Raw genomic sequence first — 15,583 nt, forward strand, 5'->3', positions numbered from 1 at the left:
ATTTGTGTTTCTCCAGTACTTCAAAAACAGGTTATAGGGAAATAGCCGAACGTAGACTTTCTTTAGTAATAATTGGCTATATAACTATGAAACTATCCCAAATCCAAATAAGGACTTATAATGTCCTATTCCTAATAAGGAATAGTTTAAGAGTGGGATAAAAGCAACTTTGCAACACAAGACAAGAAGAAAAAGGCGATTTGGAAGACGTTTAACGGTGCCAACGGAGTGGTGCCAATTCTGGCTGCAAATTCAGATTCATCAGAAAATTTCGCGCAAGATAGACGATTAATCATTTTTTTTTTTTGGTCATAGGATAGTTTCAGTCAGAGAGCATTTGGAAGTAGGTATAGTTTCAATTGGCACCCATTTTCAGATTAGATAGTTTTAATTGGAGCCAATTTGGAGGTAGTTTCATTCCAGTATAGCGAATTGCTAAATCAAGCCAGATCACAATAGTAGAAAATACTCACAATTAGAGAGGTACTTCTACAATAACAACTACTGGTACCTCAACAACTGTGAATTTGTCTGTCCATAGCCTTTTACCTTTTTTCCAGAATGCAATAAACACTCGAAATTTTACTTATTTTTGCTATTTTTATTTTGTGCATTCTACTCGTTACTTTTATAGACTTATTGTTAGCCTTATTTGTAATTATTTACGTCTTGGTTGAGTGGGAATATATAAATAAACTATGACTTCAAACAAGGATATATGCAAGCTAGGCGATGGGGGGCTTGGAATCCCCCTAAATACCAAATGTTTCTAATTTCTAAGAATCTTTTTATTGAAATTATCAAAAGATTGTGTTTATGTCCATTATCCAACCCCCACTCCCAGGGGAAAAAAAATCAGCGTAAACAGCTAAAGGGGAAACAAATCTTCACACTTAACTATTGTTCGAAGCACTACTCTTAAAGATAGCTGGATTATAATAAAATGCTTACCTGTCAAATGGATAGTTCCATTTCCTTTTGAATGAAAATTAATTTTTGTCCCATGTTCAAAATTGAGATCAAGGTGGACATTCCCACCCTTCTTTAAATTTGCTATTGCATAGTTTTGATCTTCTACTTCAACAAAAAGTGTAAGGACTTCATCTAAAATTGACGAATAATAATCAAAATTTCCAAATTTAGGAATTTGGAAAACAACAAACCAAATTTAGGAATCAGAATATAGAATTAGAGAAAAAAAAATACAGAATGTAGATCAAAGATAGACGATAGAATTAGTAAATACAATCTACCAGGACTGCTAATAAGAAGCATTAGTATATAAAGAAAAAAAAAATATTTAATTTAGGAATCACAAATCAGAATTATAATAGAGATAGGAAAATGTATCCTTCCACCAACAGGAGAGAGCTATCCATCAACATCACTTTCACTATTCCACAACACAAAATCACTATTCCATCAATAGTGATTTTCTAGCTAAAATCCTTACTCCTTAAGCTTAAGAAGAAACATTTTTGGCAAAACTGAAAAACGACAGATTACAAGAGCATTACTTCTCTGATGAGCTAAAAAAAAATACCAGAGAAAAAGGCTAAGGTGACGAGCGGTCACAAAAGCTTTTTTTTAAATATTTATTTAAGGACATATCCTATTTGGAAAAATGTGTCTGTATAGTATCTTTTTACGCTGACTAGAACAGGGCTGCAATCCCCTCTCTCCAAACCTCATTCCTATGAGTGTCTCTTATTGACACAATTTACAGTCAAATGAAATTATAGTCAACAGAAATGTTAGCACTCAAGTGAAAGCCTCAAAACGAAAGTATATACCTTCTTTATAAGCAGGATCAAAACAGCTTCAGGCTCACTAAACCTGGATTGGTCAGATTAAAAGGCACCAGGTAATAGTGGAGCCATTCAGAAATTAAATCAAAGTATTCAATAAAACAAACACTGGATAAAATTAAACAATAAGATGTATTGGTGGTTTTGATTTTAATTTAGAAATCATAATATATGGCAGCTAAAATTTTCTAGATATTTCTGGATTTGCTCACTTTTAGCGTATAATTTGAGCTCATGAGCACTTTAATATGGAGTTATTGCAACTGACTTCTTAAAAAAAAACTAAAAAAAAACTGATGTATCTTAGAGCCTAAGTTGTGTTTTTCCTTTTTTCGTAGTTTACAGATATTGTACTTTACAATATCTTTTTTTGTAGTTTACAAGGATATACAGTGCAAACAATGTGTGGCATAAGATGAAAGGGGAAAATGAATCAGCAAATGGTTTTGCCTTTTATTAGAAAATGAATCACCAAATGGTTCTCTAGTTGCATAGTGGTTTGGCTTTTCTAAAAAGCCTAAAGAAATAAAACATACCTCCTTTAAAAGCAGGATCACCAACAGCTTATTTGGCTTTTGTAAAAAGCCAAATAAGCCAAATAATTTCATAAGCCTTAACATGTCTTAATTTAAAAAAAAAAATGTTTTTTTCTTATTTACTAGTGAGGACTTTACTTTGACTCTAGGTTTTGGAAGGAAGATTTCAACGATTTGAGAAGCATATTAGGTTTTTTTCTCCTCAACTTTGACATAATTTTTGACATAAGTTCCTTAGAACCTTTTAAATAAGTATTATCCATCAGAAATAATTGTTTACCTGTTTAAGCCCAGTTTTGTCTTGGTCAAATAGATTTTGAATTTAGAATTGGGGAGAGAAGCTGAAGTAAGTCAAAAGATACCATCTATCCAGGTTATCAAATTGGCATATCTGCATTAGGAATGCCTCATGAGGCCAAGCTGAAATGCTCGTTTTATGAAGCTGTCTTTTTCTTTTTTCTTTTTTTTTTGTTTCTTCGTTTTTTGTTGCATGCAAAGGTTTGATTTTAATGCATCTAATTTTCTGCCACAAACATAAAACTATTTAATTATATTAATCATTTTAATCATTTAATCTAATATAAAATTTTTTAATCATTTCATGTGGGATACTAAGTTATTACTAAAACTAAGATATGCATATACGATTGATGCATATCTTAATTTTGAGGAAGAGAAAAGTTTGCTATAAAACTGATTAATAACCGAAAATCTGAAAAAAAAAATAATGCATACCTCCTTTAAAAGCAGGATCTACAACAGCTCCAGACACATGAAAACTAGATTGGACAGTCTGGCTATACTTCTTTTTCGGCTCAATAACAAGTCCTAAAATAGAGAACAAAAAGACAAGTGATAAGAATAAGTGATTAGTAATAATAAGTAAGTAAAAAAGTAATAAGAGCAAAAGTTTGGATTTTGAAACACCTTATAATCATCATCTACCAGAAAAGGCTAAAAACTAATGTTGTGCTTTCTTGACTGTCTAAAATCAAAACCCTTACTCTTGCCTTAACAATTTTAATTCTTCTCATAATCTAGAGGTTTTTTATTTAATTAATACATCTTTTTATTTTATTATTTTGAGTCAAATAAGAAAGATTTACTTTCAGTTTTTCTTGAAGTTTTATGAGTCCACCTATAGTAATAATAATAATAATAATATTGTAAATAGTACCTACCAAAACCTAAGAAATGTAATCGTTCTACTTCGTTTTCCTCTAGGACTGGGAATAATTGGAGTATCTTAATAGAGGAAACCAGAGGCATCACTGTGCAAAATGCATGGGGGAGGGGGATTTTATCAACTGGTTAGTCATTTCTACTGATTTGGGTATTATTGCTATTAGAATTACTTCTCTTTTTTTTCAGCACCTCAAAGTGATCTTCTTTCAATGATTTTACATCATATATTTCCATCAGCCTATTTACCATATTTAAAAAAAGTAACGGTTCATGTTACTATTTTACCAACTAACAAATGTCTACTAACTGGCTGAAAATATCCCCCCCCCCCCATTTGTAATGCCTCTGGAGGAAACTGCTTGTTAGAGTGGGATTAGGACTTTTAAGACATGACTCTGTACTTCGTTTTTTTTTGTACTTAATCTATTCATTTGTACTATGTTTCAGAAAAATCAATTTTTCTCCAGTATGACCTAGCTCATTTGATTATTAGTTATGCGAATTTATCAGTAACATTGAAAAATTGTATCATGTATCAGATAAAAAACAAGAATTACAGCACAAAATGTTGCTGAGATAAGAAAAAAAAAACAACAAAGGACATAACTGGCTTAGAGCTATTGAAAGACATGTCAAAAGCCACCCAGTGTCAAAGGCCATACTGACATATGGCAGCACATTCATCCCTAAAAATATATGCAGTCCATAAGAAAATTGCAGTCCCGAAGTTCATAACATATATGCAGTCCGCAAGAAAATAATGTTAGTATATAGTTTATCCAGTTAAACTAATGGTTATGCAGTACTACATATATACAGTCTAGAAGTCTATAAAATATGTGAAGTCCATAAGAAAATAATTTTAGTATATAGTTTAAACAGTTAAACTAATGGTTATGCAGTACTACATATATGCAGTCCAGAAGTCTATAACATATGTGCAGTCCATAAGAAAATAAAGTTAGTATATAGTTTATCCAGATAAACTAATGGTTATGCAGTACTACATTTATACAGTCTAGAAGTCTATAAAATATGTGAAGTCCATAAGAAAATAATGTTAGTATATAGTTTATCTAATAAAACTAATGGTTAGGCAGTACTACATATATGCAGTCCAGAAGTCCATAACATATATGCAGTCCATAAGAAAATAAATTTAGTATATAGTTTATCCAGTTAAACTAATGGTTATGCAGTACTACATATATGCAGTCCAGAAGTCTATAACATATGTGCAGTCCATAAGAAAATACAGTTAGTATATAGTTTATCCAGATAAACTAATGGTTATGCAGTACTACATATATGCAGTCCAGAAGTCTATAACATCTGTGCAGTCCATAAGAAAATAACGTTAGTATACAGTTTATCCAGTTAAACTAATGGTTATGCAGTACTACATATATACAGTCTAGAATTCTATAACATATATGCAGTCAATAAGAAAATAAAGTTAGTATATAGTTTATCTAATAAAACTAATGGTTAGGCAGTACTACATATATGCAGTCCAGAAGTCCATAACATATTTGCAGTCCATAAGAAAATAATTTTAGTTTATAGTTTATCCAGTTAATCTAATGGTTATGCAGTACTACATATATGCAGTCCAGAAGTCTATAACATATATGCAGTCCATAAGAAAATACAGTTAGTATATAGTTTATCCAGATAAACTAATGGTTATGCAGTACTACATTTATACAGTCTAGAAGTCTATAAAATATGTGAAGTCCATAAGAAAATAATGTTAGTTTATAGTTTATCTAATTAAACTAATGGTTAGGCAGTACTACATATATGCAGTCCAGAAGTCCATAACATATATGCAGTCCATAAGAAAATGATTTTAGTATATAGTTTATCCAGTTAAACTAATGGTTATGCAGTACTACATATATGCAGTCCAGAAGTCTATAACATATGGGCAGTCCATAAGAAAATAAAGTTAATATATAGCTTATCTAGTAAAACTAATGGTTAGGCAGTACTACATATATGCAGTCCAGAAGTCTATAACATATATGCAGTCCATAAGAAAATAAATTTAGTATATAGCTTATCTAGTAAAACTAATGGTTAGGCAGTACTACATATATGCAGTCCAGAAGTCTACAACATATGTGCAGTCCATAAGAAAATAAAGTTAGTATATAGCTTATCTAGTAAAAATAATGGTTAGGCAGTACTACATATATGCAGTCCATAAATCCATAACATATATTCAGTACATAAGGGAATAAAATTAGTATATAGTTTATCTAGTAAAAATAATGGTTATGAAGTGCTACATATATGCAGTCCATAAGAAAATACAGTTAGTATATAGTTTCATAGGCAGCGCAATAGCGCTTCCTAAGTAAAGAACAATGTTGGCACAATGTATTATTTAATTTTTTTTCCATACCCAGCCACTTTGTATCAAATGAGTTGTCGTAGAAACTTCGAAAAGGGCTCATTCGATTGGATATTGGAGTGGCTAGTGCCCTTTTTAATATTCGAAAGTGATCGGTGGGCAACTAGCCTTCCCCCCCCCCCACGCCCGTCATTCCCCCAAACACATCCAATCAAAATTTTGAAAGCCATTTTGTTCAGCGTAGTTAATTTCTCAATAGAAACTGTTTTTGAGGAGAACACTCCCCCACAACCCTTGGGGCAAGGGTTTTAAGTTATGCCCTGAGTGCATATAAGAACAATGTGGACACAATGTATTATTTATTATTTTTTTCCTTTAGAGCAGGGTACTTTGTATCAAAGAAGTTGTCGTAGCAACTTCGAAAAGGGCTCATTTAATTGGAAATTGGAGTGGCTTGTGCCCTTTTTAATAGTCAAAAATTATTGGAAGGCAACTAACACCCCTTCCACTTCCACCATTTCCCGAAACACATTCAATCAAAGTTTTGAGATAGCCATTTTGTTTAGCATAGTTGATTTCCAGATAGAAATTATGTTTTTGAGGAGGACAGTCCTGTCACAGCCTTCAGGGCAAGGGTTGTAAATTATGCCCTGGGGGCATATAAGGTTTTTATAGAAAGCGTTGTCGTAGAAACTTTATAAATAAGGCTCATTTAATTGGAAATTCAAAAGGCTAGTGCCCTTTTTAATAGTCGAAAGTGATTGGAGGGCAACAAGCCCCCCCCCCCCACGCACATAATTCCCCCTAACACATCCAATCAAAATTTTGAGATAGACCTTTTGTTCAGCATAGTTGAATTCCAGATAGTAAATATGTTTTTGAGGACACTCCCCCACAACCCTTGGGAAAGGGTTTCAAGTTATACCCTGAGTGCATATAAGAACGATGTTGGCAAAATGTACTATTTATTTTTTTTTTTTCTTTAGAGCAGGGCACTTTGTATCAAAGAAGTTGTTGTAGAAACTTCGAAAAAGGCTCATTCAATTGGAAATTGGAGTGGCTTGTGCCCTTTTTCATAGTCAAAAGTGACTGGAAAGCAACTAACACCCCTTCCATGCCCACCATTTCCCGAAACACATCCAATCAAAGTTTTGAGATAGCCATTTTGATCAGTGTAGTTGATTTCCAGATATAAATTATGTTTATGAGGAGGAAACTCCCCCACAACCCTCGGGAAAGGGTTTCAAGTTATACCCTGAGTGTACCATTATACCATTTTGTTCAGTGTAGTTGATTTCCAGATATAAATTATATTTTTGAGTGCATATAAGAACAATGTTGGCACAATGTACTATTTATTTATTTTTTCCTTTAGACCAGGGCACTTCGTATCAAAAAAGTTGTTGTAGAAACTTCAAAAGGGGCTCATTCAATTAGAAATTGGAGTGGCTTGTGCCACCCCCCCCCCCACAGCCCGCCGGGCAAGGGTTGTAAATTATGCCCTGGGGGCATATAAGGATTTTTATAGAACACGTTGTTGTAGAAACTTCAAAAAGGGCTCATTCGATTGTAGTCAAAAGTGATTGGAAGGCAAATAACACCCCTTCCATGCCCACCATTTCCATCTTGCTTCAAGTGGCATAAAAACTTACTTTCAGTACATTCCCAGCCACTCTGGCATAAGTGGTAATCATCAGGTTGATGAAATAGCAAAAAATGCTATAAATATTGACCAGCCAAGTGGGAGACCAATCCCAATTAGAGATATTTAACGATGGAGGCTATCAGATAATAATTTCAATAAGATTAATCCTATCCTTTCCCCCTTTTCCAATAAGTATCTTTCTAAAATTTATCATAGAAGTCGTTCTGGAACAAATGGACTAAATTTCCTTGCTTTCTCATATAAGCTTTCTAATTCAAGTGGTTCAATTCCCCTGTCCCCTCTTTGCAGGCATTGTAATATGAATAATGAAACAATTGACCATTGCCTATTTGAATGTAATATGCTGACGTCTGCACAACATACCTTGCTTTCTAAACTGTTAAAATACCTCAAACACCACAAAATCCCACTATCAGCCAAGAGCCTAGCCAACTATACCTGCACACAGAGTATCGAAATCGACATCTATCATCTTATATTTGAACTCCTAGAGTCGAAAGATCTGCTGAAAGATATCTGAATATATCTAATAAATATGAGGCAATCAAGCCAGTAGCTCTGTAGCCCACAGAGTGAAGCAAAAGGAAAAGGGCTAAATAGTGTTACTGAAAAGCCCGCCTGCTGTTAAATAGAAGAAGAAGTTCTGTAAATTAGGTCTTTTAGAATGACAACCCCCTCACAGCCCTCAGGACGAGGGTTTTAAGTTATGCTCTGGGGGGCATATAAGTTTCTTGTAGAAGGCGTTGTCGTAAAAATTTCAAAAAAGGCTCATTTGATTGGAAATTCGAAGGGCTAGTGCCCTTTATAATATTCAAAAGTGATTGGAGGGCAACTAGCCCCCTCCCCATGCACATCATTCCCCCTAACACATCCAATCAAAATTTTGAGATAGACCTTTTGTTCAGCATAGTTGATTTCCAGATAGTAAATATGTTTTTGAGGACACTCCCCCAAAACCCTTGGGAAAGGGTTTCAAGTTATACCCTCAGTGCATATAAGAATGATGTTGGCACAATGTACTATTTATTATTATTTTTTTCCTTTAGAGCAGAGCACTTTGTATCAAAGAAGTTGTTATAGAAACTTCGAAAAGGGCTCATTCAATTGAAAATTGGAGTGGCTTGTGCCCTTTTTCATAGTCGAAAGTGATTGAGCAACTAATACCCCTTCCACGCCCACCATTTCCCAAAACACATCCAATCAAAATTTTGTGATAGCAATTTTGTTCAGTGTAGTTGATTTCCAGATATAAATTATGATTTTGAGGAGGACACTCCCCCACGGCCCTCAGGGCAAGGATTGTAAGTTATACCCTGGGGGCACATAATGTTTTTATAGAAGGCGTTGTCGTAGAAACTTCAAAAAAGGCTCATTCAATTGGAAATTCAAAGGGCTAGTGCCCTTTTTAATAGTCAAAAGTGATTGGAGGGACACTAACCCCCCTCTCACGTCCACCTTTTCCCCAAACACATCCAATCAAAATTTTAAGATAGCCATTTTGTTTGGCATAGTTGATTTTTAGATACAAAATATATTTTTTTGCAAAGGGCACTCCCCACAACCCTCGGGGAAAAGGTTTTAAGTTATGCCCTGGCGTCATATAAGGTTTTTATAGAAGGTGTTGTTGTAGAAACTTAAAAAAAGGCTCATTCAATTGGAAATTCAAAGGGCTAGTGCCCTTTTTAATAGTCGAAAGTGATTGGAGGGTAACTAACCACCTTCTCACTCGCACCATTCCCCCAAACACATCCAATGAAAATTTTCAGATAGCCATTGTGTTCAACGTCGTAGTAAGTTCTGGAAACTAGGTCTTTGAGGATGACAACCCCCCCCCCCCCAGCCCTCAGAGCAAGGGTTGTAAGTTACACCTTGGGGGTATACAAGATTTTTATTGAAAGTGTTGTCCCAGAAACTTCAAAAGGGCTCATTTGATTGGAAATTGAAAGGGCTAGTGCCTTTTTTAATAGTTGAAAGTGATGGAAGAGCGACTAATGCCCCCTCTCATGCCCACCATTTCCCAAACACATCCAATAAAAAATTTTGAGATAGCTATTTTGTTTTACGGAGTTCAAAGTTAGCGCAATACTTAGGCAGTGCAATAGCAATGCCTAAGTAAAGACCAATGTTGGCACAATGTATTATTATTTTTTCTTGGTTTTAGACCAGGGCACTTTGTATCAAAGGAGTTGTCATAGAAACTTTGGAAAGGGCTCATTCGATTGAAAATTGGAGTGACTTGTGCCCTTTTAATAGTCGAAAGTGATTGGAAGGCAACTACCAACCCTTCCACACCCACCATTTCCCCAAACACATCCAATTCAAAATTTTGAGATAGCCATTTTGTTCAGCATAGATGATTTCCAGATATAAAATATGTTTTTGAGGAAGACACTCCCCCACAACTATCAGGGCAAGGGTTTTAAGTTATGTCCTGGAGGCATATAAGAACAATGTTGGCACAACGTACTATTTATTTATTTTTTCCTTTAGACCAGGGCCCTTCATATCAAAGAAGTTGTCGTAGAAACTTTGAAAGGGGCTCATTCACTTAGAAATTGGATTGGCTTGAGCCCTTTTTAATAGTCAAAAGTGATTGGAAGGCAACTAGCACCCCTTCCTTGCCCACCATTTCCTCAAACACATCCAATACAAATTTTGAGATAGCCATTTTGTTCAGCATAGTTGATTTCAAGATAGAAGTTATGTTTTTGAGGAGGACACTCTCCCACAGCCCTCAGGGCAAGGGTTGCAATTTATACCCTAGGGGTATATAAGGTTTTTATAGAAAGCATTGTTGTAGAAACTTCAAAAAAGGCTCATTCGATTTGAAACTCAAAGGACTAGTGCCCTTTGAATAGTCGAAAGTGATTGGAGGGCAACTAACACCCCTCTCACGCCCACCTTTTCCCATAACACATCCAATCAATATTTTGAGATAGCCAGATATTTTGTTCTACATAGTTTTAAGTTCTGGAAATTAGGTCTTTGGGGATGACAACCCCCCCCCCCACAGCCCCCAGGGCAAGGGTTGTAAGTTATGCCCTGGGGGCATATAAGGATTTTTATAGTACATGTTGTAGAAACTTCAAAAAGGGCTCATTCTATTGGAAATTGAAATGGCTAGCACCCTTTTTAATAGTCAAAAGTGATTGGAAGGCAAATAACACCCCTTCCATGCCCACCATTTCCACAAACACATCCAATCAAAATCTTGAGATAGCCATTTTGTTCCATGCAGTTTAAAGTTCAGGAAAGTATACCTTTGAGCAGGACACCCCCCCCCCCCATAGTCTTCAGGGCAAGGGTTATAAGTTATGCCCTGGGGGCGTATAAGGTTTTTACTGAACACTTTGTTGTAGAAACTTGAAAAAGGGCTCATTCGATTGGAAATTCAAAGGGCTAGTGCCCTTTTTAATAATCAAAAGTGATTAGTGAAACATATTGATTTGATTGCTTTGCTTTTGTGTTGTTTGCTTATGCTTATACACTTTATTTATAGGTGTTGGGTCTCCATTAAATAATTGAATTCGACTCTTGACTCTGAAGATAGAATACGTTACATGGTGTCAGAATGGACAGCACACCCTATCCAACAATTGATTGGTCGTCAGCCAATCTCAAAGCCTTGTGGAAGCGATTTTGCCAGCATGCTGAACTGATGTTCACAGGACCCTTGTCCAGAAAAGCCGACGCTGTGAAGTGCTCCTACTTGCTGATATGGGTTGGAGAAAAAGGATGAAATATATTCAACACATTCCAGATTCCTGAAGTAGACAAAAATAAAGTGGATGTATATCTGAGAAAATTCAGTGAGCATGTTGAACCCAGTTCCAATCCCATATTTTCCCGATTCGTTTTTCACAAATGAAATCAGGAAGAAGGAGAGACAATTGAATCATATGTGACATCTCTGAAGTTACTGGCCCCTGATTGTAGTTTTGGAGATAGTTCAGATGAAATGGTGAGAGACAGACTGGTGTTTGGAGTACAGAGTGACCAGATAAGAGAAAGACTATTGAGTGAAGGTGGAATGCTTACACTAGCAAAAGCTATTGATATTAGCTGTGCAATTGAAACAGTTGTGGAGACCCATGCATGGATGAGAAATGAAGAAAGTACTAGTGCTGTAAAGCAAGAAGTGGAAGCCATACACAAACAAAAAGTGTTGCCAAAGACAATGACGCCAAACTGTTACTTCTGTGGGAACCAGTACTCCCGCGAACACAAATGCCCTGCAAAAGGGAAGATCTGTTCCAAGTGTTGGAAGCCAAATCATTTTGCAAAGGTTTGCAAAAGCAGGTCTGTCAATGAAATTGAAGCCCTGCCAGATGAGAACAAAGGAAACAATGAATACTTCATCGAGTCTGTTGACAGCAGAACCATTTCAGTCCAAAAGCCGATGATTAAAGTTAACCTCCCTGAATACCGACGAGAAATAACCTTCAAAATTGATACAGGGGCTGATGCAAACGTTCTCCCAGCAAGTGAATTTAGATCCCTAAAACCAAGACCTAACTTGCTTCCCAACAAAGATATCCTGACAAGCTACAGTGGATGCAGCCTTGAAGTACTTGGAATTGCACAAATTGTGATTCAGTATAAGGACCAAGAACCGCAGGTTCATGTGTTTTATGTTGTTGAAACCCACAAAGGACCAATCCTTAGTAGACAAACGAGCGAACAGATGAACTTGATCAAGTTTGTGCTTAGCATGATGTCATGTAGCATGACTGAAGACCCAGCCACAGTTTCAACCAGACCGGAAGTACAACAGATAATTGAGGATTATGATGATGTCTTCCAAGGTATTGGGACGTTGCCCGGAAAATGTCACATTTACCTGAAGGAAGGATCTGTTCCGACAGTCCAGCCACCAAAAAGAGTTCTGTATGCCCTTCAGCCAAAGCTAAAAGAAGAACTAGACTGATTAGAAAATATTGGCATCATAGAGAAGGTACAAAAACCGACAGACTGGGTGAATTCGATTGTCCTTGTAAAGAAACCAGACGGAAAAATCCGAATTTGTCTAGATCCAGTGGACTTAAACAAATGTATCAAGCGTCCTTACCACCTCATTCCTAGCTTTGATGATGTAGCAGTGAGATGTGCTGGAGCAGAAAGATTTTTCAAAACCGACGCTAGAAATGGTTACTGGTCAATGGTTTTAGACGAGGAATCTGCTGACCTCACTACATTCAGCACAACATTCGGAAGATACCACTTCAAGAGATATCCTTTCGGGCTCATATCAGCCCAGGATGAGTACCAAAGATGAATGGAAGAGGCGTTCGAAGGTATTGACATTGGTCTGATTGTAGATGATGTTGTTGGAATGGCTGAAAGTACAACAGATCATGATAGGAAACTAAGGACAGTTATGCAGAGGGCTCGTGAAAAAGGCATCAAGTTCAATAAAGAGAAATGCCTTTTTGATGCCGTAGCCATTCCCTACTTTGGACATATACTGACAAAGGGAGGTATGGAACCAGACCCTAACAAAATTAAGGCAATGAAAGAAATGCCAGCCCCCAAGAACAAAGATGAATTGCAGACTCTTCTAGGGATGTACAACTATTTGTCAAGGTACATTCCCTGCCTCTCTACCCTAAACCAGCCACTTAGGGACCTGGCCAAAGCAAAGGAGTTCAAGTGGAAAGTAGTACACAACGATGCCCGAGTCAAAGTCCAGGAAGCCATTTGCAGCAACCTCGCCTATTTTGATACCAAAAGTGCCCAGGTGGAAGTGATAACAGACACATCACAACACGGGCTAGGTGCTCAACTGGTTGCAGATCACACCACAGTAGCCTTTGCTTCTAGATCTCTTAGTGACACAGAAAAACAGTACTCACAAATCGAGAAGGAGCTTCTGGGAATTGTGTTTGCCTGCAAGCATTTCCATCAATATATTTGTGGTAGAAAGATCACTGTGACAACAGATCACAAACCTTTAGAGGCAATATTGTCCAAACCAATAAATAGGGCACCACCCCGATTGCAAAGAATGATGCTAGTGCTCCAGCAGTGTGAACTGTCATTCCAGTATTGTCCCGGCAAAGAAATCCCGGTAGCTGATGCCTTATCACAAATGCACTTACCTGACCAAGACCCAGAAATTCAAATTGAAGGAGAAGTAGCCATCCATGCATTCTTTAGAGATATTCCAGTAAGCAGAAACAAACTAGAGCAAGTCCGTGAGGAAACCCTAAGAGATGTTGAGCTGAAAACACTGTCAGACATCATTGAATCTGGCTGGCCTAATGACCAAAGAGATGTACCATCTATTGTTCTTCCATTCTGGAACTACAGAGACGAGCTGGTTATCAATGATGGTATCATACTGAAAGGCAAACACATTGTTGTGCCAAAGACACTGCATGGAGACATACTGCAACAGCTTCATTCATCACACGTTGGCATTGTGAAAACAAAAGAAAGAGCTCGTAGCTCTGTATTTTGGCCTAACATCACGAAAGATATCATGCAACTAGTTTCTGGTTGCGAAATATGCGCCATGCATCAAATGGATCAACAGAAAGAGCCATTGATATCCTCAGAGGTTCCCCAGTATCCATTCCAACATGTGGGCCTGGACATCTTTACATTCAGTGGTATGGAATACCTAATCACCATAGACTATTATAGTAGATTTTTCAAGGTGGATAAACTTGCCATTTCAAACTCACAGCAAGTGATCTCAAAATTAAAAATGCATTTTGCCAGATATGGTATACCAGAGAAGATTACTTCAGACAATGGGCCACAATTCAGCTCGGAGCAGTTTTGAACGTTTGCAGCATCCTGGGATATCAACCATGTCACATCGAGTCCCCAATACCCACAGTCCAATGGGATGAGCAAGAAGGCAGTCCAGACGGCAAAACAGATCATGACAAAATCAACAGAAAGCCTAACAGATCCATACATTGCATTGCTGGATACCGAAACACCCCAGTTGATGGAGCATATGCACCGGTTCAGCTGCTCATGAGCAGGAAAACCCGGTCGATCGTCCCAGCACTGCCATCCCATCAGCAGCCAAAAATAATTGTGGACCCAGTTTTCGAGAAAGCAAGAGAGAAAGCTCAGGCTAGACAGCAGAGAGCTTACAACAAGAACGCCAAAGAGCTGAAAGAATTGAGCATAGGAGAGAAAGTATGGGTGAAATTTGATGAAAGTAGTAGATGGCACAAGGGCATAGTTGAGAAGAAGTTGAGACAACAAGAGCACTCTTACCTGGTGCAGCTGCAAGACGACAGTATTCTTTGGAGAAACAGGCGCCACCTACATCACAGATCAGAACCAGTTATAGCCGAGCCGGCGCCTATACCATCCCACCCATTACATGCAGGCTGTATTACCCAGTGCCCTGAACTACATACTTACCTGGATGGAACAGCAACAGTTGGAGCTAGTACAACGCCTGTTGCAGATTGATCCAGTGCCAAATTGAACAGCAGTACTGATGAGGAAACCCCGTCAGTAGTCAAAGATGATGATTTCACTGTAGCCAAAAGGCCAAACATCAGGGGGGAGGAGGAAAGAGCATTAAGTCTACAATGTCAGTCAACTACTGATACAGTCATACCCCCTGTGATCAACGCTGAAGCCCGCCTGATGCAGGAAGTCACTCGCTCAGGTAGACTTTCCAAACCACCTGCACGTATGAACCTGAGCATTGATCATCATGTTGATATCCACCTCCATCCAGTCTGGCAGTGATGGAAGCCATTTCTACATGAGAAAGAAGATGAAACATATTGATTTGATTGCTTTGCTTTTGTGTTGTTTGCTTATGATTATGCACTTTATTTATAGGTGTTGGGTCTCCATTAAATAATTGAATTTGACTCTTGACTCCAAAGATAGAATACATTACAATTGACTTATGTCTCCTGCCAGGCGCTGCTCGGCGTAGAGAGTGACGTCTGCCTCCTCCATCCACTTAAGTCCATGGCAAGCGTTTGCACATTGCTCAACCTGATATTTGTCATCGTCAGGAACTCGGACAGGCTGTCAGACCATCGTT

General features: G+C 37.3%; 1 protein-coding gene across 1 annotated transcript in view; it reads right to left on the minus strand.

The window, feature by feature from the left end:
- Positions 1-15,583, minus strand: part of Fkbp39 (FK506-binding protein 39kD) — a 58,913-nt gene that overhangs the window by 37,106 nt on the left and 6,224 nt on the right. Inside the window, exons 2-3 of the mRNA XM_089102274.1 lie at positions 3,080-3,172; positions 952-1,104 (exon numbers count right to left, since the gene is read on the minus strand). Of these exons, the coding sequence (XP_088958400.1) occupies positions 952-1,104; positions 3,080-3,172 (246 nt within the window). The remainder of the gene's footprint in view (positions 1-951; positions 1,105-3,079; positions 3,173-15,583) is intronic.

The sequence above is a fragment of the Artemia sp. Qi Xiang Cuo genome, chromosome 16, assembly GCF_049724085.1.
Source record: "Artemia sp. Qi Xiang Cuo chromosome 16, ASM4972408v1, whole genome shotgun sequence".
Classification (NCBI taxonomy): domain Eukaryota; kingdom Metazoa; phylum Arthropoda; class Branchiopoda; order Anostraca; family Artemiidae; genus Artemia; species Artemia sp. Qi Xiang Cuo.